This window comes from Strix aluco, chromosome 7 (assembly GCF_031877795.1).
Source record: "Strix aluco isolate bStrAlu1 chromosome 7, bStrAlu1.hap1, whole genome shotgun sequence".
NCBI lineage: Eukaryota > Metazoa > Chordata > Aves > Strigiformes > Strigidae > Strix > Strix aluco.
The window spans coordinates 26,907,658-26,935,443 of record NC_133937.1 but is presented as its reverse complement, the minus strand read 5'-3'; the positions used below and the strand labels follow the sequence as shown (position 1 = coordinate 26,935,443).

The 27,786-nt window shown below is 49.1% G+C and overlaps 2 protein-coding genes across 4 annotated transcripts in view; one reads left to right on the top strand and one right to left on the bottom strand.

The window, feature by feature from the left end:
* Positions 1-8,148, bottom strand: part of SUFU (SUFU negative regulator of hedgehog signaling) — a 101,409-nt gene extending 93,261 nt beyond the window's left edge. For 2 of the 3 annotated variants that reach the window (XM_074831164.1, XM_074831165.1), the window contains exon 1: positions 7,849-8,148. In XM_074831164.1, coding sequence (XP_074687265.1) covers positions 7,849-8,036 — 188 coding nt within the window. In that variant the 5' untranslated portion in view covers positions 8,037-8,148. The remainder of the gene's footprint in view (positions 1-7,848) is intronic. The other variant, XM_074831166.1, reaches the window with a different exon arrangement.
* A 2,377-nt stretch (positions 8,149-10,525) lies between these two features.
* Positions 10,526-27,610, top strand: ACTR1A (actin related protein 1A). Its single transcript, XM_074831163.1, has 11 exons — positions 10,526-10,653; positions 16,414-16,478; positions 17,352-17,427; positions 18,198-18,323; positions 19,118-19,242; positions 19,570-19,786; positions 22,656-22,748; positions 23,489-23,663; positions 24,532-24,593; positions 24,951-24,991; positions 25,378-27,610. Exons 1-11 carry the CDS (start codon positions 10,606-10,608, stop codon positions 25,478-25,480), a joined length of 1,131 nt encoding a protein of 376 aa, XP_074687264.1. The 5' UTR covers positions 10,526-10,605; the 3' UTR covers positions 25,481-27,610.
* Positions 27,611-27,786: the final 176 nt, after the last annotated feature.

Genomic DNA, 27,786 nt, shown 5'->3' with positions numbered 1-27,786 from the left:
TTTCTGGATTGTGATTGCACATTGCTGGCTCATATTCAATTTTCCATACAGCTATACTCCCAAGTCCTTCTCTGCAGGGCTGCTCTCAAGCCACTCATTTCCCAGCTTGTATTTGTGCATGGGATTGCCTCAACCCATACGCAGAACCTTGCACTTGGCCTTGTTGAACTCCATGATGTTTGCACAGCCCACCTCCCAAGCCTGTCCAGGCATAGTTTCCAAAGGTATCTGCTCTATGATCTTGCTGGGCACAGTGATGAGACTGACTGGCCTGTAGTTCCCCAGGTCTTCCTTTTTTCCCTTTTCAAAAATAGGGGTTATGTTTCCCCTGTTCCAGTCAGTGGGAACTTTGCTGGACTGCCATGACTTCTCAAATATGGTGGATAGTGGCTTAGCTATTTCATCTGCCAGTTCTCTCAGGACCCACAGCTGCATCTCATCAGGTCCCGTGGACCTTCAAGTTCCTTAGATAGTCTTGAACCTGCTCTTCTCCTCCTACAGCAGGCGGTTCTTTCTCCCAGTCCCTGCCTTTGCCTTCTGCAACTTGGGTGGTGTGGCTGGAGCACGTGTCAGTGAAAACTGAGGCAAAAACATTGTTGAGTACCTCAGTCTTCTCCATGTCCTGGGTAGCCAGGTCTCCCATTTCCTTCTGAAGAGGGCCCACATTTTCCCTGGTCTTCCTTTCATCACCAACACACCTATAGAAGCTTTTTTTGCTGCCCTCAACTTCCCTGGGCAGATTTAATTCTATCAGGGCTTTAGCTTTCCCAACCTAATCCCTGCCTGCTTGGACAATTTCTCTGTATCCCTCCCAGGCTACCTGTCCTTGCTTCCACCCTCTCTAGGCTTCCTTTTTGTGTTTGAGCTTGTCTGGTAGCTCCTTGTTCATCCATGCAGGCCTCCTGGCGTTCTTATCTGACTTCCTCTTTGTCGGGATGCATCACTCCTGAGCTTTGAGGAGGCAACCCTGGAATATTAACCATCTTTCTTGGACCCCTCTTCCCTCCAGGGCTTTACTCCACAGTACTCTACCAAGCAGATCCCTGAGGAAGCCAAAGTCTGCTCTCCTGTGCAGGTTTCCTGCCTCCGATTCACTTTTTCTTCAAGTAAAATACTCTCAAATGCTCCAAACAAGAAAATCCAAACTAAGATGACCCCCTTCATTCAAACCACTTATTACACATCAATTCCCCTCATCTGCATTGTCTGTTCAGACCCTGACGATATCATCTGCAGGTTGCAGGGCATGCCTGTGCTTCCCTTGCTAGCCCTGGGGGTTTGTGTATCATCATTATGCCACAACCACTGCACAAAAAGAATTTGAGCACCTCAGTTTTGTTCCCTGAATAAAGTACTGCTGCCTTACATCAAACACTGGCAGGCTTGTCAAGAAATACTTTCTCAGCATCTAGCTTGCTCATCAGACTCTTGTAGCATCCTATACTACTACCACTGCATGCCTCCTGGAAGCGTGCGTGTGCTTCACATGTGGAGATCCACACCTTGCCTTACCAAGGAAGCTCTGGGATGATCAAACAGCAAAGCTTAATTGCAGTTATCCCACATAAGGCCAGCACCCTTCTCAAAGTCTGTCCTGGTTTGAGCCCAGGGGGCAACTGAGCACCACAGAGCTGTTCACTCACCCCTTCCCCCTCAGGAATGGGAAAGGGAAAATAAAGTAAAAGGCTTGGGGGGGGTGTGCCTGTGTGACAGACTCGTTAGGGGAATAAAAAAGAACATCACTTTAATTCAAACACTAACAACAACACTTAACAGAGTGAGACAGTGAGAAGCCTTACCGTATCTTAAAAACACCTCCCCCCACCCCTCCCTTCTTCCCAGGCTCAGTTTTGTTCCTGGTATCTCAACCTCCTCCCCTGCAGCAGGGCAGGGGGCAGGGAACAGGGAGGGGTGCAGTCAGTCCTGCTGCTTCTTCCTCCTCAGGAGGCAGTGGAACTCGCATTCTTCCCCTGCTCCAGCCTGATTCCCCTCTCACCGGACAGTCCTCCACACACTTTCTCCAGCATGAGTCCTTCCCACAGGCTGCAACTCTTCCCAAGATGCTCTGGTGTGGGTCACCCCTACATTTTGCAGTCCTCCCAGCTCTGAATTACAACAGCAGGGGCTGCTTCTTCCCACAGAGTCCCAGTCTTCTTTGGGCACAGCTGCCTGCTCCAGCATGGGATCCTCCACAGGCTGCAGGCGGATCTCTGCTCCACCATGGATCTCCATGGATGGCAGGGGGGGTCGCCCTGCTGTCTCACCATGGAATACAGTGGGGGGGGTCTCCGCTTCGGTGCACACACACCACCCACCCCCCCCTTCCTCCTCCTTTCTCCCACTGACCTTGGTGTTCACATAAGCGTCCTCCCTGCAACTCCTCCTTACAACTCCCACTCCTCCTTCCATGTTCCCTTTCTTAAATATGTTATTGCAGAGTCACAGCCACTGTCACTAACTGGCTCGGCCGTGGCCAGAGGTAGGTCTGACTTGGAGCCGGGGGAGCTTCAGGAAGCTTCTCACAGGGGGCCACCACTGTAGCCCCCCCCCCCCTCCCTGCCACACAAACCCAGCACAGAGTCCTATCTAGCAGCACTGGGGAAATGCTGACAAGCATTTCAATCCTCAGGCATGAGAGTAACCAGGCTGCTGGTACTAAAGCTGGAGTTACACCCATTGGCTTCAGAAAACAGGCAGTCAGTGCAGAAGAGGTTTAACCCTGAGCTTGCACAATTACCCCTAGATCACATTCACCAAGTACAGCAATTTCTTGAAGTTCATTTAAGAGAGACCCTTGAGAAGATAGGGTTTTTCAGAGCCAGGGTAGCTGGCATTGCAGAACAGAGGTGCTAAAACATCAGTTTGCAATTCTGCACCATCCTCACCACAGAGCTGCAGCACCTGGGCATCTCCACAGGAGATTACTTCTCCGGAGAAGAAGCCACCATAGTTGGACAGATGGATCCAGCCCTTCCTGGTAGCTCACCAGTCTGGCAAGAGGCCAGCCAGCACCCAGTTGAGCTGACATGCAAAGCACCTGTAAGAAGGTGCTTTCCAGGGTGAGCTCTGAGGAAAGTTAATGCACATGGGGACTCCCCAAGTTTATCACCAGAGAAGATGATGCCAGAAAGCACCATGAGAGCAGGTTTCCTGTTGCTTCCAGAAGGTGCCTACATAGTCTACACAGATTTCTAGTGACAATGACACAGTTTGAAATCCTCTCCCCACCTACTGCTGCCCACCCTTATCAAGTCTGTACAAAGTAATATATCAGCCTGTTGTATTAAAAGGCCTGTGGGCTCTCTGGACAAGTGTGGTGTGCTGCCTCCCTCCTACTGCTGCAGGAAAAAAAAAAAAGCCAAACCAAAGCAGGGTTATCTAACATGAGTGATTTTCCCTAGGACAGCTTCCCTCCTCTTAAGTCACATAAGGCCACCATGGTGGCTCCAGGCCAGCTCCAGCTTCCCAGCAGGTCAGTCAAGGATACAGCCTAGGACATCAGGGCAGGACAGAGGGGGTGAGCATCCCACCCTCAGTAATGGCACTGAGGTCCATTGGCAAGGGCTAAGCCAGAGTTATGCAGCCTTCTCGTATTACAAGCGGAATCTTTATGGCGTAAAAGGCAAACTGGTGAGCAAGCACACGGAATGCATGTTAGACCCTGGAATGGAGCAGAGTTTGATCCTCAGTGGCAGCCTGGGAAAACCTGTTCTCAAAGTCTAACAACAGCTTGAAACATTCAGTAAAAAACAAGTCCCCCTCTGACACACCCCATCTCCCCCTGTTCCCTCTCACCGGCACCAGGTCCCACTGCAGGCTGAGATCTCAGCCATAGATATGCATTCAGGTGACTATGTTCAGAGTGTGGCACCAAATTCCCCGGACAGTGCTCAGGCTCTCCACAGCAGTAACTCCCAGATCCACGATGGAAGCAGCCAGGTAGAAGCAATTCCAGCCGGGATAGTCACTCACCCCTGAGGAAGGGCAGTGAACAGCAGCAGCCACATACAATTATTACCTGACTGCAAAGACTCCAGAGTAAGAGAGGTAACACACTCACCAGCAAACCAGTGCAAGAGGTTAGCAAGTGGTCAGAGCAGATGCGTAGGATTTGCAATGAAGGGAAAACACCTCCACCTGCTAAGCAACAAACATCTCCCTGCTTCCAAACTGGGTTTAATAACACTTTAGATGTCAAACAATTTGTGCTGGAACACTGCTGACACAGGCATTTTCACACTGACAACACACAAGACAAGCCTTATGGTGCCCTTGTTCAGGACAGGGACCACTCTGTGAGCATGCTCTTCCCCAGGGCTACTCAAACTCATTTGTCAGGTCTGATGCAGACAGCAAGCAAGTCCTCCCTAGATTGCACCAGGTGAGCAAGACACCTCTCTCTCTCGGTCCTGCCTGCAACCCCACGCTTCTCTCTAAAGGCCAAGCCTCACTGGGGACCCGCAGCACCACGCTACCTGGGAGACGGCTGCAGTGATGCAGCACCAGCCAGCTCAGAGCAGCTGAGCTCTGTCCTGTCCAGAGCTGACCCAGCCACAGTTAGCTACCCACCAGTACACATGCTGCACAACAATCCAGACAGACCGTCATTACTCCCCGAGAAATTTGGTAAGCTAGGAAGAGAGTCAGACAAAAAGCCTGCAGCAGTGACTAATTACATTTTGAAAAACACACGTCCAAGCCATACACCTATCCTGAAACTGCTGCAAGTGCAGGAGCATCCAGCACTAGCTTTAAACCAGCCACCTGGAGCACAGCTAGTAACATACCCATGGCAATAATGCACAGCAAAAGCTAGTCAGCACAGATATTTATCCAGTTTCGGTGGCAGGTTTCACTGCTACACTAACTAGTCGAGCACTGCTTAAGCCTGCTGTGGTACATCCTCCCGCCCACAGCCAGGGTTCAACTTTATATCACAATCTACACATCAGTACACGCGTTCACACAAAGAGCTGGAAGCGTTGGAGGATTTTATTAGGAAGAGCCCAACTTCAAAGCCAGAGGTACAGTACAAATTTGTTACATTCTCTATTCATGGAGCTCATTCAGGAGCAAGAAGGGCAGCCTCGGGGGAAAGACGGTATTTGCATCTGCACCAAGAGTCTTCTCTTGACTGATGTTAAGAGCGCTCTGAAGTTTCTGCAGAAGGAGAAACCCAAAGCAGGCAGAGAGGAAACAGCTTCACAATAGGAAAAAACCCAGAAAATTCCCAATCCATTCGCCCTGGAAAGTGGATTGTTTGTAGTCCCTTCCCAGCAGCTGACAACAGGACAGCTTTTCACAGCTATGTTTCAGAAGTAGCCTGTGATCCTCAAGCAGCTGCAGACCATGGTTTTTGAGTACATGGCCTAAATTCAAGACAGGTGATGAAAAACCAAGAGTCCAGCCCAAATTCTGCCCAGCTCAAAACCTATCTGCCTATCACAAAAGAAAGTACAAATTTGTTTTTTCACCAGCATGAATTCTATGCATCAAGATATTTCACTTAGAGATACTCAACCACATTTTAAAAATAAAAGCGCATACTGGATGTCAACAGAGAGAAACTCCTTCTCAGTGCATGGCCTCTATAAATACAGCCAGGAACTCTTCCAAGAAGTTCTGATTGCAATCACGAACTCTCTCCCAAGATATGCAAATAGCATTTTAAAAAAGACTAGTTCCATTAAATAATCCAAGTGGCTAAACCCCTTCATTTAATAGGTATGTGGTTCTGCAGATTCTCCAACATTACAAAGTAAGGATCTGCTCTGCCATGCAAGCGAAACAATATAACTTCAGCTCCCTGAACAAAAAAAAAAAAATGCTGTTAACCATAGAGAAACTGATACATATAATTAAAAGCCGATTAGCGTTACAATATTTCTCCTAAGGCAGGGAACTTTGTTCAGCAATTTCTTCTTCTAATCTAAACCAATTTAATAGCTGGCAGCCCAGTCAGATGAGGACAGACTAGCAGAGAACGACTGGTGGCAGAAGTCATTCTCCCAGGCTTCAACAAAACCAACCTTCAAATTTTGCCAACTTTGCTATCAAAGGGAGAGCAGGTACCTGTAGCATACACATAGGATCAACCTCGCACAAGACTTTCCTGCACAGGATAGCAGTAAGCAGCTCACCTTTGATTTCTACAAGCGAAGATCTCAGCTCTCACTGCTGGCTGAGCTGACAGTCAGAAGAACGACTAAGTGGAAAATGTCAGGATAAACAGGCTTTCACATTACCTGTTAGTTGCAACCAACCATCACTGCTAATAGCGGTTTTTCTAGTGTCTGAGCACCAATTGCAATGAAGCCCTAAGCAACCCCTTAAGCAAAGAAGAAACAAGTTTTCCTCCCAAAGAAGGGTGTCTGCCATTCTTCATTATAGACCTAAATCTCCCTCCATCCCACACAAATCTTACATTACTGTAGTCAGTATTGGTTTAAGTCATTGACAGAAAAGAAGTGCTGACTCCCAAATCAAGGTGACTGGAAACTCATCAAGCTTGAATATCTAAGATTAGAAATAGGTATAAAAGAAGACTGATCAGACCACCACCAAAGTACCACAGTACTGACCCACGCAGATGATTAAGAAATTATTTGTATTTTTGAGGTCTCAGATTTGCAACATCTTATCTCAGCCCACTGTGCCAGTTTAAATACAAAAAGCCCTAAGCAGTAAGAGCGAAACCAACACTTCTTTGGAAGACAACAATAGCTTAGCTGTCAGAGCAGAACACAGGGAGGATGTTATTCTGCTGTTGCTCAGGAGTCAATCAGATAGAGACATACAGGTTAAAATTAACTGTAAATAAAGAAGCTGAATGTTTACTAATCTTCTTCCAAGTGCTGGAGTAGGGACTGGTCAATGTCAGGTCCAGCAAACACTCGGGGTGACCTGATCATGTTCCTTAGGCCCAGAAGAGGGGGCTGAGCAGCAAATCGATAGTAAAAAGCAAAATGATCTCCTGTTTGCACAGGGCTAGACGCTAGACATTTATCTCGATAGCTAAAGATTCAAGTACTTCCTTCATGCCACTCTCCCACATGAACAATTGCTGTTACTGGTGTCAGACACTGTGTCAGCAGAGACGGTAAGCAGCAGATTCGCAGTCTGCGATAACACATGGCTACACAAGGCCAAGAGAAGCTGGCTCTGCCCTGTGGGCTTTACGGGTACATGCACGGCACGCAGCCGGCTTGGAGGCTGGAAGGCAGGTTCACTCTGGTCAGTGCTGGCCATACTCGAACCCCAAGCTCCAGGCCAGAAAACAGAGCTCGTGCCTGCTGTACAGGAGGGGAAACTCCAGCCCCCCACCCTCTGTGGGAGCCAGCCCCTCCACCGAGTAACACATACTCCCCTTCCCATGACCTGTCCCAGCCAAGGCCCTCAGCAGCCATCCCTCAGTCAGGGAAGCTCCAAATCATCCCAGAAACCCCAATACATCCCCCTGTCTTCAATGCATCCCTCCCTAGACCCCTCTTCCCGTTCCCAGCGCATCCTCCCCAGGAATACCCCCAAAATACACCTCCCAGACATCCAACCTCATCCCCCGTGCCTCCTCCCCCAGCCCCACTGTACATCCCCAAACCTCCTGCATCTCACCCCAAACTCTGCGCACAACCCCCAGCCCCACTGCCTTGCCCCCCTCCACCCCATGCAGCGTCCCCAGCCCCACTGCTCCCCGCAGGCCTCCCCAACCCCACCAGTCTTCCGTCGCTCCACTGCTCCCCCCCAAACCTTCTCCAGCCCCGCACAAGGCCCCCGGCCCCACTGCTTCCCACCCCTCAGCCCCACACAAGGCCCCCGGCCCCCTCCAGGCCGCAGCCCCGGCCGCCTCACCAGTACTTGAGGATGGCGGTGACCTGCAGCGGGTTGGGCTGGTCGGGGTAGAGGCGGCGGCACTCGCCGTAGATACCGTGCAGCCCCGGCGGGAACAGCGACGGGAAGGAACCGGACCCGGACCCGGACCCCGAGCCTGAACCCGGCCCGCCCGCGGGGGGACCCCCTCCAGGCCGCACGCCCTCCATGTCCCGGCGGTGGGGACGGCGCGGCGGAGGCGGCTAGTCCCGGCCCGGCGCGGCCCGCTCGGCTCCGCTCGGCCCCGCTCTACCCCCGGCCCGACGCGCGCCCGGCCCGGCCCGGCCCAAGCGGCGCTGCGCGGCGCGGCGCTGCGGGAGGAGGGGGCGGGCCCCGCTGCCCGGGCGACGGTGAGTGACACGGTGGTTCCGCCAATGGCGACGCGAGGCGCGGAGGGCGGCCGCGCCTCTTCCCCCCGCCCCGCTCCACGCCACGCCGCGAGCGCGCCCTCTAGCGGCGGCGGCGGGGACGCGCGCGGAGCGGGGCGAGGGGCGGGGCCAGGGGCCCCGTGAGGTGCTGAGGGGAGCGCGGGACGGAGCTGCCGGGGGGCCCGGGGCTGTAGGGGGGGCCCGTGGGCGTGAGGGAGGGTTTGGAGGGTCAGGAGGTTACCGGCACCCGGATCGGCCTGAAGGAAGAGGAAGGTCCCCGTGGGGCAGCCTCAGGGGTCGCCCCGCGGCAGGGAGGGGTGAGAGGCCTGGGCAGCGACGAGGTGGGCAGGGGTCCGGCTGGCGGGACGCCTGGGGCAGGGGCCTGGTGGGCGCCTTCCCCGGCCCTGGCTCGCCCAAGGGGGCTTACAGCAGGGCAGGTCCTGTCCTGGGGCAGCTCGCCGGCCGCAGCCACCCCCAGCCCCCGGCACTCAAGCCTGTGTTAATCTGACCTGAAGAAGTAAGGCTGTAAATTGTGTGGCGGTTCAGGAGTTGCTTCTGTTGGACTTCATCTGTCCACGCAGCAGGTCCCGGGATGGAGAGCTGGGTGTGAGGCTTAACACTCTGCCCGTTCATAACCCTGCAATTCTCTGGGACCGTGGCTGTGCTCCAAGACAAGCTAAGAGCCTTATTTCCTCTACTACTGCTCTTAGGGCTTTTGTTACTGCTATCTTTATACCTTCTCCAGTCCTCACAGGACATTTATTCTCCCCATGCACCTTACAGTATCTGTAGGTACCTCAGAGGCAGCTGCGAAGCAATGCAAATAGGTGAAGTTCAAGGGCTGTCTGATTGAGGATCTTAGCCTGTGTACTAAGCACACTGAAGATCTGGCTCATTACTGAGTTGCAACTACACCTGTGGTCATGCAAAGCCATGTATGTATGTGCGAACTGGCATGTGTTCAGTAGTCCTACACATCTTTGCTAGAGCAGTGTCCTGCTTTTTAATCAGCATAGAGAAAAAATGAGCAATAGAGTGCTGAGAGGATAGGATGAGTGCTCCTGCTTGTTGCATTTCTCATCTAAATAGCTGAGAGTTTATTCTATAATCAATATTCACAACATACCTTTTAGGAGATCACATACAGTCAAGTTGGCAAGCAGACGAACAAATGACTATCCACTGAGAAGGGACGTGAGCAGTTGGTATTCTCATGAATCACTGCTTCCCACGACAAACAATGTTTCACTTGTCCTGTAACTGTGATACTATTTTTTGTGACATCCACCCAAGAAGTCAGTTACAGTCAACTGAGAAGTAAATATAAGAGAGTCATGTATGAAATGCTGTGTTGGCTTAATACACACATAATGAGTCTCCCCTAGCATTTACTGAGGTAATAAAATACTGCTCTTTAAATAATTTAAACCCCTTCGTCATGTCGTACAAAAACCCCTTTTTTACACTAGGTGAATGGTGAAAAACACTGAAGACAAATATCTGAGATGAGAGTATCTGCTTGGGCTAAAGGCAGAAACTGCAGAAGGAGAGTCTTGGTGTCTGCATGAAAGATGCGGGACAAGACAGGTGAGTTCTGAATCAGCCTTCAGGTACTCTTCTGGCAGTGAAGTTCATTTTAACTAATTTCAAGACTCAGTGTCGTTGCTCAGAGTTTCAAGAAAACCTAATTTTACTGTCTTTGTCAGTCATCAATTATTCAAAGTGCTTTTAAAACATGTAGCAAGTGGAGAACATCAGGGAAGACATTATTTAACACTAAGATGCCTATTACGTGTATTCTTTGTACTGACATTTCTTTTCTGGTTGCCATGCCTCCAAAAACGCAGAGAAACTAGGTAATACTCTGAGAGAACAGAGGCATTATGATCAGCAGCTTGCAGAAATGATCCCATGGACTAATGGGACAGTAAAACGCTTTCACTGGTGATAGATTGCCTCTACAGAAGGTGATGCAATAATTTTTTATTTTATCCTGTTAGAAAAATTAGGGGAAAAAAACTATTAAACTAGAAAGCAGCCCGATGAAATGAAGTGTTTTTTAGTGGAGGTGCACAACTCCCGCCTGGAAGACAGCACCCACCACCTCACTCGGGTTTCACGCCGAAAAGGCAGTTTCCAGGCCCTGGGTGTTTTTACCGCGTTTCCTTTTTCCCGCACTACATCTCCCGGCATGCCCCACTACTGGCGCCCCTTCCCGGCATGCACCGCGCGAGGCTGGGACTACGCTTCCCAGCAGGCACCGCGGCCGGAGGAATACATCGCCCAGGCGGCTCCGCGCCGCCGTTCTGCGCATGCGCCGGGGAGGGCTGGGCTGTTGCTCCCTGACGGGTGGCTGCGGCGGGTCCTCGCCATGGAGTCCTACGACGTGATAGCGAACCAGCCCGTCGTGATAGATAACGTGAGTGCGGGCGGCCGCGCGTCCCGGGAGCTGGGAGGGCGGGAAGGGCCCGCGGGCCGCAATCCCTTTGTCATCGGGGACGGCCGCGCCCCGCCCGCCGCCCCCCCCCCTCCGCCGGCCTGGCCGCCGCCTCGGGCCTTCGTACAGCGCCGTACGCTGCGTCCTCGTAAGCTGCCGCTGGGGCGGGGCCGCCACGGTTCGACGCACCACGATTGGCTGAGGTGGTTGCCTGTCACCTGCCGAGGGCCGTTGCCCCTCGCTGGTGGGGAGCGGCCCCCGCCGCTGCCGAGGTGTCTGCTGGCTGGGAGGGGCGGGGCGACCCCATTGGCTGGGGCAGCTGTCAGTCAGCGGGGGCAGCCCGCTGTTCACTGCCGAAGCGGGGTGCCTGCTGCCCCGCCTTCGCGGAAAACACCTGTGCTCATTGGCAGCTAGAGCTGTCCGTCAGGCGGGGCTGCACCCCGGCTCTGCGGCCCCACCTTGTGCCTGGGGGACAATGGGGGCTGGTGGGCCCCGCCTTGGCCAGAGTCCCGGCATGCTCTGGGGCAGGCCTTGGCCGGACTCCCAGCGTGCTCTGGGGGGGGTCTGCTCTTTTCTGTGGGGCCATGCTGGAGATGGCACCCTGCAGCCAACTCCCCGTCAGGCAGCTCCCAGCAAAAGGGGGACGGTCACTCCCAGGACCAGCCACCTCCTCCTAACGTATCCAGCCTAGTGCTCCCAGCAAGGGAGTGCTGGCACCCAAAGCGTGGATTCCCATGCCGGAGCCGTCAGGAGGCAGAGCTCCTGAAGGAACTGCTCCCAGCATGGGTTGCATCAGCTGTAATTTGACAGTGGGGTGTGGTGTCACAGGTGGCTGCTCCTACCTGATAATGCTTCTCATTAGCTCAAAGCAGACCTTCAACCTGTGTGGGTAACAGCTCGGTTTGAGATGAGTGGGAGTGATTGCATGCGTTGATGAGGTACTTCTGGGTCCAGTTTTGATTAGCCCTATCCATGCTGGCCTCTCAAGAGAAAGGACTGTCCAGGAAGGGGTGGGAGGGCATATCTTGGAGGGAGCCTCCTTCTGTGTAGTGAGTCACAAATTCATGCTCCTCCCTTCTGACCTCTACTGCCAGTGATTCAGATTTTGTTGTTTTGAGGGGTCAGTGTTGTGCTCCCGTCTATCTCCATAATCTTCATTTCTGCTGAATCCTTTTGCTATATGGCATGTGGACTTGCTAGGCTAGCTCTTCTCAACCTATTTTTTTTCCCCCTATAAGCTGAAGGATTGTAAATCATCTCAGATCAAGCTAATTATTCTTCTAACCCCTTCTTTATTACTGATCCCAATTTCCTTTCTACAGCTTGACTTCTCTGATACAGTTTTGGTTTTGTTTCTTCCCCTGGAATCACAGCAGAGAGATTTAGGTTAGACACTGATGGAAAATATCTAATGGAAAAGGAGATTAAGCAGTAGAATCGACTATGTGGAGAAGAACATGTTATCTTCTTTATTGGAGACATTAAAGAATAAGTTAGGTTAATTGTTCTTAGAAATGACTGGAATAGCACTGACCCTGCTGTGGTGTGAAGTGATTAGCTAACCATTAAAGTTATTTCCAGGCACTCTGGTACTGTGAGGATCAGTTTGTTTTGCTATAGTCATATGATCGCAGCCTGTATCTAACTTCAGTATGTCCTTTTGTTATGTAGTGCAGTGATTGCCGCCCCTGCTTCAGCCTTGAAGGAGGGCTCATGTGTCAGCAACTGACTCTGTTTCTTTTCTTATTTTATCAGCTGGTCTTATAAAAGCTAATTCTTCTTCTTGTCTCTTTGATAAATGAGTTCCCCCACTTCCCCTCCCTGTACAAGAAGTAGAATGAAGCAGTTGTTGTGACATCTGCCTTTAACGCTGGCAGGCTGTCAGACGAGGAGCCTTGTGGTGACGCTGCATTTTTGGTACTCTTCTGAGTTCAGGCAGGACGGGAAGTGGAGCTGCACAGAGCAGGTACCACTGTTCCTGCTGCCTCATTATTGCTTTTCCTCAGAGCGCTGCAGGCACCTTTTCAAGTCTGAACATTACCCTGTCTCATGTATGTGTCTGTATAGGAGGGTGGGGAGGGGGAAATGAAGTACTGAGCTGGTGAACAAGCCAGACCACCCCCTTTCCAGCCCTGCTCTAGCATCTTGGTGTGTTTCAAAAGGGCATCAAGGTATGCAGCTAAAAACTCAACAAGGAGGTGTTTTTTCTTTTGCCAAGCAGTACACTCAGCTGCATATTTTCAGTGGGGAGAGTCTTGTAATATACAGTGAGAGGTTAGAGCTGTGCCTCAGCACAACCGTAATACTCCTCCTTGTCCAATAGATCATTTTTAAAAGAACTGTATTCCCATCTTGCACTCCTAACAAGCTCTTTCTGAAATAAATGGTCTGGGAGCCCTGATGAACATAATGCACATGTAAATAGGCAGCATGGTTCAGCTGTGGTCTAAGCAAGTGCAAATTCCTTGACCTCCATGGAATTGTCTCTGTTTACATAAAAGAGGATAAAATTTGGCTTTGTAGTCTAAGTGGTGGCATTTTAAACAGCTGAGCTGTCAGTAAGGGCTGTTGTGTCTTTGGTTTATTCTTGACATTATAAAATATGTATCTAATAAAATAGTTTTACAATATGAAATGTGCATTCTCCATAAAAAGTGCTACACGGCAGATTGACTCTTGGTGATTACCATTTAAATTTGAGTCCTAAATGCATCAAGATGACTGAATCAATAACTGACTAGCTGCAGACCTAGCAGAATAGGCAGGTTTGCTTACTTCAAGGTACTCATGAGAATTTTCCATGAGATTATCTTCCCTGACCTTTACATTTGACATGTGGTTTTTCTTTCTTTTATTCTTTTGCTCAGATTAAAACAAACAAACAAACAAAAAAACAACACAAAGAAAACAGGATGAAAGCCCAGCCAGGATAGTTACTGGTGGAAGGATATTAATTTTTTTTTTTTTTTTTTTTTACGTTTTAATAAATCAGAGCTTGTAGCAGAAAGGAGGATGCATGGTTTTTTGCGTATTCGAAACAAAGATGGAAAAAGAGGTCTCTTAAATCTTCTGAATCAGCCAGGGTTATTTCAAAATTTAAACCTTTCCGTCTCATTGTATAGGAATCTCAAACTGGTCTATAATAAATAGATTTACTCAGTGCATACATATCTTCAAAGAAATAAAATGTTTTCAAGAAAAATTGAATAGGTCAGAAAGTGCTCTCAGGTCTTTGTAGTGCGGAGATAGCAAACAGCTGTGCTTGGTTCATTCCCAGGCACCTGGAAGCACAACTCTGTTGAAGTCCCATCCTACCGGCACATTCTCCGTCTTTGACTCCAGCTAGGAATTCTGAGCTACCAACACATTCGGTTAACTTTGAACTTCAATATGTAAATCTTAAAATGCATAATTTGCTGGGAATCTCACCAGGACATGCTGGGTAACTTTTGGCCTGGCATAAGGAAGTTTTGATCTCTGTGTTAAAATAGAAGCATAATTGTTCTCCTGAAGCCACTTCCCAGCAGCAGACTGTGTTGGCAGCAAGATCAGTCATTATCTTGAATAAAATATTCAATAAGCACAATATTGTGATGTGGTTACGTTACTGTGTTTGATTCAGCTTTTTTGCTACAAGGCTTGACAAAAGATGGTATTATTTCCCAGGTATAGAGTTGTTTATAAGCTATGATAAGGAAAATCAGAATAGTGGTTTTGTTTTATTCCTGCTCACTTTGAAGTGAATAGCCAGAAGAGAGTCTGTCTAAAGTGAAGTCTCTTTAACGCTTCACAGGCTGCTTTGTCACACCGGTACCTGTTAGTGCAGACCTTGGAATGCAACTGGAGCCAAGTCCCCCTTGCCCAGAGGGAGTAGTCCTGCCCGGGTGCCAGCTTGGGTGTGCTCCTTGAGCAGCCTGGCTGCAGGCGTTTGTCAGGAGGCAAGGAGTCAAGCAATCTACCTTTTACATGTTTTATAACTAGCTAGGTCTGGTTTGCAAAGTGTTCCTGATACTTATCTCTTACAGATGCATCCTGGCAAATCTGACTCTGGCGGTTTTAGGGCAGGAGTGCCCTGGGCCTGGTTGGCAGAGCACACATGCTCTGTGCAAAGCCCAGCACCTCGGCTGAATCTGTTGATGAAAGTAGCTTGGGAATAACGTGCTGGACTGTGAACTGGAGAGGCTGTGGCCACCCTGTATTCCTTTCTGCTGAGCTGGCTCTGGCTGGTAACCTCTGCAACAGGAATGGGGCAGACAGCTGGGACGGCAGCATCAAGAAACAGCTGCAGCCAGGGCTTGTCTGGCAGAGCCCTGAGCAACTCGTTTGGCCTCAGCCTCCAAGTGAAAGCAGTGATGCTGACCCATGCAGAGGTGGGGGAAGGGGAAAGCAGTGGAGGAGCTGCGTCGCTACTCATTTTAAAAAGCTTTGGGGCAGCCAAAATGTCTTTTTGGCCTCAAAAACAGAGCAGTCCTGCTGCAGAGCCGTTGAGAGTGAACAGGCACTTCACAGGTTTCAGTACAAACTCACGTGCTTTTCTCTCAGTACAGGGTAAAGCAGAACTGCTCCTCTTTCTGCAGAAGAGCTTGCTCCTGTGGTAGTCTGTGATTACCAGTGAAACAGCTTATCCGGAAGATCCTATGAAAATCCGCTCCTTAGCAAAACTTGGGTGTTCCTGCAAGCTGCTCATTGTTTCAAGATGTCATTCCCTTGTGCAGGGAGAGGAAATGGAGGAGGGGAAGGAGTCAGCACAGATCCAAGTTGATGATGGGGTTCCCAGGACGCTTCCGGATGATACTGACAGGGATGGGAGCTGTGGGGCCGGATGCCTGGCACTGACTCCCTGCCAGGGCTTCCCTGCGGCTGGTTTTACCCGCCTTGTGTTTGCTGCTTGTGCTGCTTTGAATGTTGCAGTAGGCTTTTTGGGTTTGTGCCTTTTTGACTGCCATGCCTCATCTCTTCTTCCTTATCCCTTCTAAACAAGCCCTATCCTGTCAGCCTCTCTTCCTGCCTTCAGCCCTTCCCCTTGCAGTCTGACTGGCACCTTTGTTCTTTCCAGACCCCAGCTTGGGTTTGTTTCCAGTGTCTTTTCTGACCATGTTTCTGTGACCTTCCTCCTTAGCATTAGCTAGTTTATCCACCACCTGATATTCTTTTCCCTAGTCTCCACTCCAATCTGTTTCACACAGGCTTTTCCTATTCTGTTCTCTGACTTTATCCACCCTCCCTTTATCCTTTGTGAATCTGCTGCTTCTGAGAGGCCTACAGCCTTCATCCTCCCCCTTTTAGCAGTGGCCCCTGAAGCTGGCAGGATTTGGTTGCTCTTGCTCAGCTTTCTAGAGTGCTCTCCTTCACCTAGAGAGTATTTAAGATCTATAGAAAACTCCAGAGCTTGGATTTAGCCTCCTGCACCCCTAGCCATAGCACTGGGTAGAAAAATACTTGTCTGTACAGAGCAGCATTCGAGTGTGTTTGTGGAGCAGCCCCAGGATGCTCCCGGGTGTTTGTGCCATGTGTGATGTGCTGCTGCCAGGGAGGTGCCAGTTACTCCCCTCTAGTGGCCAAGCTGGCCTGCTGGCACCTTCCCATCCCCAACCCTGCCTGGAGAAACAGCTCCCTGGGGAGCTTTATTCCTAGTAAAAAGGAGAGGATCTGTCCGTGCTGATGTACTTTGCTACTCCTTTAAAACTTGTGAAGATGACTGGATGAATGATAAACTCACATGTTTATCTGTTGCTCCCACAGGGCTCGGGTGTGATTAAAGCGGGTTTTGCAGGTGATCAAATACCGAAATACTGCTTTCCAAACTAGTAAGTATTCTGCTGGTCTTGGTAAGTTCTTAGTTCCATTTACCAATTCTTTGATACATAGAGAGGAGGAATGGTCCAATTTTGTAACTGAAGAAATTAGTTATTCTTTTTCTGCCTGCTGCACAGAAGCATTAGGGAGAGGAGATCTCTGCTATTAAGTACTTTGAAATTTTTCAGGGGGGGATGAACTGTAAAAGATGATTTATCACTTTGTCAGGCTCAATACCCAACCAAAGCCGTAGGATCCTTTAGTCCTGAGACATGAGGAAAAGGACCGGGAGAAAGATAAAGTTGGGACGAGAGGTGTGAAGACCTCTGTATTTCTTTGGTGTGTGATCTGATGTCCTGATTCCTGCCAAACTTGGAAGTTTTCTGAGAGTTTTACTGGAAGGAGGAACTCTGAATTGTCACTGGTTTTTATTTTCAGTGGGGTGGGTTGTTAATGAGTATATTTGTGTTCTGAGCAACATGTTCTGTATGTGAGGTGGGGTATGGGACTATGAATGTCTAATCTGAGAAGCCTAACTGAGTTCAAGCAACGCCATGTGGATCTGTCAGCTTAGACGGTTGCTCAGTCTAGCCATGTTCACCCCAGGCACTGTTGGAACAAATAAATCCTGAATCATCAGGGAAAGTGTGGCCAGACTCAGCTGACTTATGTTCTGCCAATTCAGAACTGTCTACAATCTGTTCCCTTCACCTCTGATTCTGAGATTAGCTCAGAGCAAACGTGGGTCTGTCTGCACCTGATAGTGCCCCCAGACTCACCCATTGCTTTAGAAAGTACTAGTTAGGACAGAGAGGAACAAAGTCGTTAATCCTTGGGTGCATCTGAGCTCTCTAGAAGCATTTATACTCTTGCCTCTGTTCTAGTGTGGGCAGACCAAAGCACACTCGTGTTATGGCTGGTGCTTTAGAAGGGGACATTTTCATTGGTCCAAAGGCAGAGGTAAGAAAACCTGTGTACTGCACTTCTCCATATGTCTCAGTATGTTGCTGTAAGGACAGGCTGTAGCAGCTGTGCTTAAATGGGCTGTGGTTCCTTGGTGTCAGCGTGTAGATCTGAAGAGCAGAATAGATTGTCACTTTTAAGTGTGTCCAAGGTGTGGGAAGCTTCATGAAATTCTTGTGCCAACCTGCTGATCACAGGCCTTTTTCCCAAGTCCTTCTGTATCTCTCCTGTTTTTCTAGGCTACTTCTAGGCCTGTATGGTTACATCCCCATCTTTTTGACTGGGAACTTTAGATATGGCCCCTACTTGGTTGCCTTTTATCTCCCTGGTGTGGGCAAGAAGCTTGCTTTCCACAGTACTGCTTTTGTCAGTATGCAGTCGTACGGTCTCGCGTTTCTCGTGAGCCCTCCGAACTACATTCCCTAATACCACCCTGTTACGTTTTGTATCATGACTGAGCCAGTAAAACAAAGATACCGCTTGATAGGTGTCTGTATGTTGGCTTAAAAAGTGTCAGGATGGAGTGTGCTCTACAAATGCGAGGCTTTCCTACTTGGTATAAAAAGGCCTTGTTTAATCTTGTGAATACTTCTGTGGGAGAGATGTTTGTGATTAATGTTCAGGTTTTGCCCTATATGCTAGAGATAAGATGTCTTTTAGTGGCATCAGAAATAAGTGAGTCTGACATTAAATCATAGCCATAGTGCTCAGAAATGTGATTGTTCGAGTCTGACAGGTGTGGTCTATTGTCCTTTCTGTTTGCTCAGGAGCACAGAGGTCTCCTCTCGATCCGATACCCGATGGAGCATGGCATAGTGAAGGACTGGAATGACATGGAGCGCATTTGGCAGTATGTGTATTCAAAAGACCAGCTTCAGACATTCTCAGAGGAGGTGAGATACCTCATTATGTCCTGACACAGGCGTCATTCAGTGTATGTGTAACACCAGGAGCCTTGGAACTCCAGGAAGGATTTGGGACTTTTCCTTTGCTCTTCTTTCTAAATGTGTCTGTTGTTTAATTAGGCTCTTTCACCTCTCAGGAGATACTGCACAAGAGTGTCCAAGCAGAATTCCTCCCCATATCTAATGTTCTGTCCTGACTGAAAATTTGACTTTCAGCATTTGTTATTCACACTCTCTTAATGATTCTGCTCTAGGCCAAGTGCTTCTAACTTTTCCTGTTCTGCCTGCACATCAGACATATCCACTCAGCAGTGACATGATTTGAAGTGAGGAAGGAGAAAACCACAATCCTGTGGTCTGGAAGAAGATAACCAAAAAATTATTAAATGACTGAGAGCAGTATGTTGTATAAGTGGAGTAGGAATATTTCTGCCTGCTCGTGCTAAGACCGTATGCCTTCGCCCTTTCTTAGGGTCTGTATTTTGGCTAATCTGGCTGACTTCTGGCACTGAGAGTCATCTTGTTTGTCCTTCACGCATCAGGGTTATTCACAGAGTAGATTCCCTAACACTTCTTCATAACTAGACCAGAACCCTGCTGGTCTTCCAACTTAATAGAGGTTATTTTCAGTCTTAACACAGCTCAGTAGCTGAAATTATTCCCTTCTACCTGTCCTCTTGCACCAGTGGTTCCTAAAGTGAATAAATAAGCAGAAATTTTCAGGAACACATGTCTAGCTGCCTCCTGGTTCTTGCAGCACAGCTCCTTCTTTTCTTTACCAGCATCCTGTGCTGCTGACAGAAGCACCCCTAAACCCACGCAAGAACAGAGAGCGTGCTGCTGAGGTGTTTTTTGAGACCTTCAATGTGCCGGCGCTATTCATCTCCATGCAAGCTGTGCTTAGCCTGTAAGTGTCTTTTGTCTTTCATTTGTGCTTGTGAAATGTTGCTGTGAAATCCATTTTTTCACAAACCGGAAAAAAAAACCTGTGGAAGACCACAACGATGTCTGACTTATCCCCTTCTCAAGCAAGATCTGAAACTCGATTTTAATTTCTGTAATAAAGAGTTTACAGAAATTTGCTGAACTATGATGAGAGCTAGGTTTTTGGTTGGTTTTGTTTTAGCCCCTGTTCATGTGAAAGCTCTGCTCCCTGAGTTGAGCCTGGATGTGCTGCATGCTTGGGGTCACTTTGAATTGCTTGTTCTGACTTGATTGTTTGCCCCTTTGTTAGCTACGCCACTGGGAGGACTACAGGAGTGGTGCTGGACTCCGGGGATGGCGTTACCCATGCGGTTCCCATCTATGAAGGCTTTGCCATGCCTCACTCCATCATGCGGATTGACATCGCTGGCCGTGATGTCTCACGCTTCCTGCGTCTTTATCTCCGGAAGGAAGGCTATGACTTCCACACAACCTCTGAGTTTGAGATTGTCAAGACCATCAAGGAGGTGATGTACTGTCTGTTTCTGTGTTTATCCAAGAAGGGATTTCTGCCCAAGGGAAGTTGTGACTTGTGAAATCTAGTGGACGTGCCAGCCTACCTAGCTCTGCACCTCATTCCTTTATCTACCCAAGGGAAACTAGGACCACTGAGATGATGAAAGGACTGGAACATCTCTCTTATGAGGAAAGGCTGAGAAAGCTGGGATTGCTGAGACATGGTCCTGGGCAACCTACTGTAGGTGACCCTGCTTGAACAAGGCGAGTGGACAAGATGACCTCCAGAGGTCCCTTGCAACCTCAGCCATCCCATTTTTTGGGGGACTTTTAGTCAAGATCACATCCAATCCCTGTTGAGGGGCTGTTGACATGGAGGTGAAGACAGGCTGGTGGTTCAGAATCTGCTTTGCAGATTTATCTGTGCTGCAGTTTCTCAGGGTCTGATGGTATCTTTCACTAGTGTTTACCCTTCAGGGCAAGGCTCTGTAAAATCCATGGCAGGTAGGGATCACAAGTAGGATATTGCAAGTTGCTTCCCCCCTGCCCCTGTGAAAGAATTCTCTCACAGCATTCACATTTACAAAAGCTTCCCCTCTTTATAGGGTCTGCAATGTTTAGTGACCTTAGAGCTATGCAGTGGTTTGGAAAGGCAAGATAAAGATCCCTAGCAAAGCAGTTACCTTGGCTTCTGTTTTGTGCCAAGAGAGGAAGACAGAGGAGGGACAGTGAGCAGTAGCTCAGAGCTGGTGACTGCTCACAGCAGCTTTGTGGCATCACCGTGCTCATGCAGACAGGTTGCTCTCTGATTCTGGCAAGGCTGTGTGTGACTTGGGGCTGCCTGCACATCCATGCCTTCAGTGCGTGGGGTCAGTCCTCAGATCATCCCTGGCTGTGATTGCTGAGTGCTATGGGCCCCCATTGCAAGCTGTGATTGCTGCAGATGACTCTGGGCTGAGTCAGCAGCCCGTGCCAGGGCTTGAGAGCCTTAACGAGCTATTCTTGAGCCCGTGACCTACCAGCAAAGGACCATAAGGGAAATGGTTTCCTTGTTCTGCCCTGCTATAGCTCAGTGTGGCTGTGCTGAGGGAGCAGTGCTCGCGCTTCATGTAACAGTCCAGGTGAATATCTTCTGCCTGTTGCCCAGAGCTGGAGACTTCATAGGGTTGTTAGTTTTAACCTGGTAGCTGCTCTCTGTTCTACAAGTGCTGACTGTTGGAGAGAAAAAGCTGACATGTGCAGATACTGCAGCATCTGTGGACCAGAAGATCTGGTGATCAGAGGCTTGCTGGAGAACTCTTTGCTTCAGAAGAAGCCTGTTTTGTACCAAGCATCATTTGCAGTGCAATTGCAATGGCCTTGTGGGACAAAGCAAGAGGCTTGCACTCTTCATAAATGGCCAAGGCTCCCTTTGCATCTTGGCTGATAAAACTATTAAAAGATGTTGGGCTGACTGTCAAACACAACATCTTGCATCAGTGCGGTCTCTTCTCTGGACTATACACTTGGGGAAACAGAGAGCAAGGGAAAGTGAGCCAAGTCCTGCTTTGCATACGGACTACCCTCACCAGTGAGACTGCTGAAGAAGGGAGGGAACAACCTGATGTTCACTCTCCAAGTGACACCTTTTGCTTTACTTTAAGATTAATTTTAACTGGGGAAGGTGTTGCAGATTTCTAGGATATTTGTGCCTGGAACTTGCAGTGAAATTTCTGTTGATGTTGGTGCCATTTGTGATTTTTCAGATCTGAGGGGTTGAGTGTGGCTGCTTATGTTTGCAGTTTTCTTGCCTCTGGAGAAGTTTGGATATGCAGCCTGCATGCACTGTGGCAAGCACAAAGCTGAGACCCTGTACGTGGGAGTTTCTCAGTCCCAAAAGCTGCTTGTGATCTGTTAGTCTATCTGACTTGAGTTGGTTTTTTTAAGGGGAAAAAAATGTTGATGGTGTTGAAAAGTTTAGAGGAGAAATTACCTTAAAAGGGGAACCTTTAATACCTACTTCGGTGCAAACATTGTTCTCTGTTTCTTGGTTTATTGTGAGGGTGGTCAGATACCCTCAGGTGGCCCAAAGAGGTTTGTAGATTCTCCATCTGTGGAGTTACTCCAAACATGACTGGGCATGGTGTTGGGCAGCCTGCTCTAGCTGACCCTGCCTAAGCAGGGCATTGGACTAGATGGTCTCAAGAGGCCCCTTCCAACCTAAACATTTCAGTGATTCTGTTTAGATATGTTTTTTCAATCTCCAAGTGATAACAATTTGGAATAGCAAAACTTATGGCGGAATAAAAAATATGGAGTTCTGGAGCAGTTTGAAAAGTCAAAATATTTTGATTCCTGTAACTTAAGATGTAGGTGTGCAATGGGAAGCGAGCAGCTTAGATCATGTTAAGAAGTTTTTGCTGTTAGCTATTAGTGTTTACCCTGTTGAAATGCAATAATGGACTGACTTTGTGCTCTTAATTTGTTGTGAAGTTACCTGAGCCCACCTTTATACAAGGTTAATGTCACTAAAGGTGTTTCGGGTGCATGTTTTGCTTTGCCCTACAAAACCTTTCCCTAGGTTGGAAGCGCTCACAGGATAGTTACCCCGTCTGCACTAGAGGGAGTAACTTCTAAGCAGTAAGAGAGAGCTGGAAGTGAGAGGTGAGCAGCAGCTAGAGGGGGTATGAGCATCCTTGATGTCTCTAATCATCATATGGAGCTGTAGCATGAATAGGTATTTTACCTGATGTGAACCCAAAAGCAACAAAATATTGTTGAAATTGGTTTCCCCAAAGGCATACACGGATTTTGATTGTTAGTGATGAAAGTATTTTATCAGAGGCATTTGGGTTTACCCTTCTCATCTCTCCCTCTCCCTGACTCGTGTTTCCTTTCCAGCGTGCCTGCTACCTGTCAATAAACCCCCAGAAGGATGAGACTCTGGAGACTGAGAAGGCTCAGTACTACCTGCCAGATGGAAGCACTATTGAGGTGTGTAAGGACCATCCTCAGAGGATTCCTCACATGAAGCACAGGGTTTCCAGAAGAGCTGCCTGCCTAGTGATGGGAAATGTGATGTGACATTAGGTGGGAAGGGATAATTTTAAAAGACCAGAACTCATCCCAGGCTGTTGACTGGGCACTAGAATTTTTAGGGGAAGAAAACATTATTAGAAACCTCACAGCTTCTACTGGAAGTGCTGGGTAAGGATGCAGCATGACCATGGGGACTCAGCTGTTTGAGTGAAGGCTCTGATCTAGCCAATCTTTATGCAGATCAGGTATGTAGTGTGGGTAGTTATCAGCTCACTAAACTCAGTAGTGGTTTTGTATGTGGCTTTTGTTCTGCCTAGAGGTGCAGAAACAATTGCTTTGAAGACTGAGTTAGGAATACTCAAAAGACTGGGCCCACTACAGAATGGTTGAAGGAGAGGAAATACAGGTCTTACCTCTAGCACCAGGGGTGGAGCTGCTCCATCTTCTGCCAGTGACCTGCTGTATGGGACTGAGCAAGTTTTTTCATCTCTTTCATCTGCAAAATGTAAATAGCACATTTTCTTGGAGCAGTAGACCAAACTGGTGTTCACTTGGGAGGTAGTGATGCAGCATGAATGTCCGGGAAACTTCTGAACTCTGAAGTTTCACCTAAGAAAGGCAGGTCCTGCAAACTATACATAGTGAACAAAGGCACACTGCTCTCTTCCCCACTGTACTAACTTCTCCCCTTGCAGATTGGCTCTGCCCGTTTCCGAGCCCCAGAGCTCCTGTTCCGGCCAGACCTGATAGGGGAAGAATGTGAAGGACTGCACGAGGTGCTTGTTTTTGCCATTCAGAAATCAGACATGGACCTGAGGCGAACACTGTTTTCCAACATCGTGCTGTCTGGAGGCTCCACACTCTTCAAAGGTTCCTGTCTCTCCTCTTTCAGTGAGCTGTGACATACCTGAGCTCTTGCTTCCTTCTCATGTGAAACTGGGAGGATAACCTAGATCACCTAACTTGTCTTGTGAGATGAGGGCTGTGGGAACTCTGCTCTCTCAGCGGAGGGTTATTGTCTAATTTTGTGAGTCCTAGTCATACCTTTCTGGGTATGCAAGATGCCTCTGCCCTTGTATATCACTTCCTGGGCTTGGGGGGCTTTTGTCTTTTTCTTCCTATCACTCTGCCTGTGTCAGGACTGAATAGCTGTGTTCATTTCTGCTGCTCTAGTTCAGGATAATTGAGACTGAATACCTAAAAGGCTCTTGCATCTTGGGTCCTTGATACCCGAGAGACTCCAACAGTCCTGGTACTGTATGAAATGTCAGCCACGTGTGTGGAGAAAACTTTCTACCCATCCCCTCGGGGCTCAGCTGGCCCCCATCAACTTAAAGATATCCTCTGCCAGAGCCTGTCAGCCTGTTAGCCACAGGTGGACATCTCCAGATAGGTCCTGCTCTTCCCATTCAAACCCTGCTCCCCTCTACAAATGGGCTGGACACTGGAGGAATGCCCAGGGAAGGGGGGCAGAACTGGCCCACCTGTGGCCCTAGCTACAAATCTTGTTTGCTCATGTCAAGTTGCTGCTGAGGGGTAGAGCCTGTTGTGCCAGTGTTTGTGGTCTGTCCTGGGGGAGACAGCATCCCCTTATCACACTGGTTGTGTTCTGGGTGTCTCTGTGAGATCTGGAATGGGATATTTGAATAGGACTGCATAGGACACGTCTACATTGTTACTAGATGGAACTTGGGATTTTGCTGAGGGGCTCAGACTACATGTTTTCTGTCTTGTGTAGGCTTTGGTGACAGGCTGCTGAGCGAAGTGAAGAAATTAGCTCCGAAGGACGTTAAAATAAGGGTAGGAGCAATCTCTTTTGTGTTTATCACTTACTATGTGTGTGGTTCTGTGGCCCTTAACGAACCATGCTGAGAGTGCAGCTGCCGTTTGTGTTTGCTTCGAGGCAGAAATTACTTTCCTGAGACAGCCCAACAGTATTTGCTGTTGTGATGAAAACCTGTTTGGTTTCATCTCTGAGAAGGTGACTCCTCTGACAACATGATCTGTGTCCAGGATCCTGAACCACAGCAGCTGTTTTGGGGGTGCTGCTGGGTGTCTTTCTGGTGGGAGAGATCTAGCCCTAGTGAAACAGGGACAGCATGCCAGGAGGAGCAGACTGGACCTTGGGAAGGCACTGACTGATTCTCTTTCTCCCAGATATCAGCTCCTCAGGAGAGATTGTATTCCACGTGGATTGGGTACGTACTGCATGGCGACACATTTTGCTGTGGGATGCGGGCTGGGGAGGCACAGCCTGTCGGCACTGATGCTGCTGTCCCTTCTGGTGCTGTGTGTCGGGGTGATGGTGTTCAGCTGCGCCATGCTCAGCCTGTTACTGGAGCAGCAGTCGGCAGGTCACTTGGGAGGGGGCGGCTGGTGCCAGGCTCTGTAGTGCCAGCACGTTTGAGGCTAACAGGAGAGGAAGCAACTGTCCCGAGAGCGTTTCTTTTGTAGATAACTGGGAGCCTCAGCACCTTTCTGACATGGGGAAGTGTTAGGCAATAGAAACAGCACATCGCTGCAGAGATACCATGAGTGCCCCCAGCACTTTCCTTTAACCCCTAACATGCCTGTCTCTCCCCAGCGGCTCTATCCTGGCCTCACTGGACACCTTTAAGAAAATGTGGGTTTCGAAAAAGGAATATGAAGAAGACGGAGCTCGTGCCATCCACCGAAAAACCTTCTAGCCCTGGGACCTGTCCTCAGTCTCCTCCGAAGACTCACTTCAGTTCTAAACTCGCTTTTCTGAGTCCGAGTGTCTGAGAGCTGCCTGTGTGTGTGTGTGTGTGCGCCAGCATGCCCCGATGTCACTGAGCAAAGACGACAGCAGCAGGAGGGTTGTATTAGTACTACTAACTTCTTATTTTTTAATTTTATTTTTGTTGGGTTTTTTAAATGGAAAGGAGAAAATACCAGTCTGAATTTCTCCAGAATGGCTCATTCCTTTTTCATTTCAGTCCCTTAATTTCTGTATCGTAATCACATTTGTCACTGTAAAACAAACAAGCAAGCAAAAACAAAGGGAACAGCTTATAGAATTTGCCTAGCAAGCCAGAAGGGAGCCAACCACTGCAGACTGCTCATGCAGGCTTTAGTCAGCCCGGCTGCAATGCCTGGATTGTCCGGAAACACATAGCTGAGGCCCCATAGCTACTTTCTTCTGCAGTGTATTCACCATCAGTAGGTTATTGAAGTTGTTTTTAATATATTTTTTATTAAGAGAAAGCACATTCTCAGCAGTTAAGCCCATTTGCCCCCACTGTTTTTGGTGTGTGAGTGTGCGTATGTGTGTGTAACTTCTTCGCCTGATGTGCAGGTCTGCACCACAGCTGGAGAAGTTGGTGATAGGACTTAGTTTGTATTGCATGGAGTAGAACAAAGCAAATCTAATCAGCTATCGTTGTATTAGGCGGTTATTCTCTCGTACCTTGTTTTAAATACCTTTTCTCCTCTGGAAGCAAGTGCCCCAGAATGGGGGTGAAGGCACTTGTGTGTTCCCCCTCAACCTGCCAAGATTTACAGTGCTGGGTTCTCATGTTCTTTCTCTGTAAGAGTCGAGGCTGTTTCCCTCCTTCCTGCCATGTCAGGGCAAAGGGAGCATGTATTTACAGCCAGGCATAACTCCTGTGTACTTTATCCCTTCTGGGTCAAAATAATAATTGGAAAGGTGCATTGTAATGTAAGAATTGTTTTATTTATTGAACTGTCTGAGGATATGTCAAATACTGACCACAGCACCTGGGAATAACGCTTTGGGTCTTCTTTGAACACCCATTACCCAGCTGTCCATGGTTCCATGTTAACACTGTTTACAGCGCATGTGCTTAGCGGAATCGCCAGCCAGCCCTGCGCCACCACCCGGTAACTGCTGGGGGGCACCTCCCCATTCTCTGTGAATACACAAAGCGGGAGGAGGACAATGAACTGTGCCAGGACGTTGCTGTGAGCAGCAGGTTTGTGAGCAGGAGGGCTGTGTTGTGCCGTACTGCATATGCCTTCCTGCTCGCCTGGGGGCTGCTTTGCTTCTGCTTTTACAGCCATGGGCAGGCCTAAAGACCCCTCGTGTTGGCACGTGCTGCTGTTTCCCCTTCAGGTTTTTCTTACGCATGATTTGGTGCTCTTTGGTTTTTTCCGTTGTTAATTTTCTGCAGTCCCTGGCAGTAGCAGTGGAGCTGGAGTTGCTCGGTGGCAGTTCCTCCCTGTTCCCTTCCTTTCTGTTCATTGCCACACATCACCTTGGGGTCACTCTTGCGTGCAGAGATGGGGTCAGAGCTGGAGGGCTGCTGCAGAGGCGTGGCAAAAGCAGGTGCATTGCCCCAGCGGAGACGAACGTGAGCATCAGCGTGTTGCCCCTGTGGGAGCTGTGTTCTCAGGGCTCGCTGCTGGGCTCAGAGAGGCTGTGGGCAGGCGGGTGTGGTGGTCCCTTTCCAGCTGAGGCCAGGCTGCTTGTTCACCTACCATCAGCACAGACTGTATGTTTTAAGCAAGAGCTGTCAACGCTCAGCCTTCTGCTGGAAAATCAGTTGCGTTCTTGCTGGTTTGCTGCAGCGTGCAGAGGGGAAGCAGCAAACCCCTCGGTTCAGTTACCACATGCCCCCCAGGCAGTGCCAGTGATCTCTTCCTCCCCCTCCCAGCCCCTCTGCTGCCCTTGCAGAAGCAGCAGTGCTCCATTTTGTAACCTGCAGTGACCGGACAGAAAGGTGCCGTCTCTGATCTAGCGTTTGTTTGATCTGCCTGACTGTTCCCTCGCACACTGTCCAAACCATGTTGCCTGGTGGTGCCCAGCATACTTAAATAAAGTCATTCATATACAACCATCAAGCCTCCTGGCCTCATCTTCCCACCTTTGCATTTTTAAGGAGGTAACTTGTGTTCTTCTCTTCCCTGTGCAGAATTGCTGCTGGCCAGTCTCTGCAAGGAGATGCCACCTCTGGTCCAGGATTGCATTCCTGGCCTGGCTTTGGAGCTGAGGGAGGAGATTCTTGGGCTGCAG

Bases quoted from the DNA above. Each gene is read 5' to 3' on its own strand.
- ACTR1A (XM_074831163.1), top strand. From the start codon at position 10,606: ATGGAGTCCTACGACGTGATAGCGAACCAGCCCGTCGTGATAGATAAC. The intron at 16,479-17,351 runs GTAAGTATTCTG...CCTCTGTTCTAG, and splicing joins AAATACTGCTTTCCAAACTA to TGTGGGCAGACCAAAGCACA. The intron at 23,664-24,531 runs GTTCCTGTCTCT...TGTCTTGTGTAG, and splicing joins AGGCTCCACACTCTTCAAAG to GCTTTGGTGACAGGCTGCTG.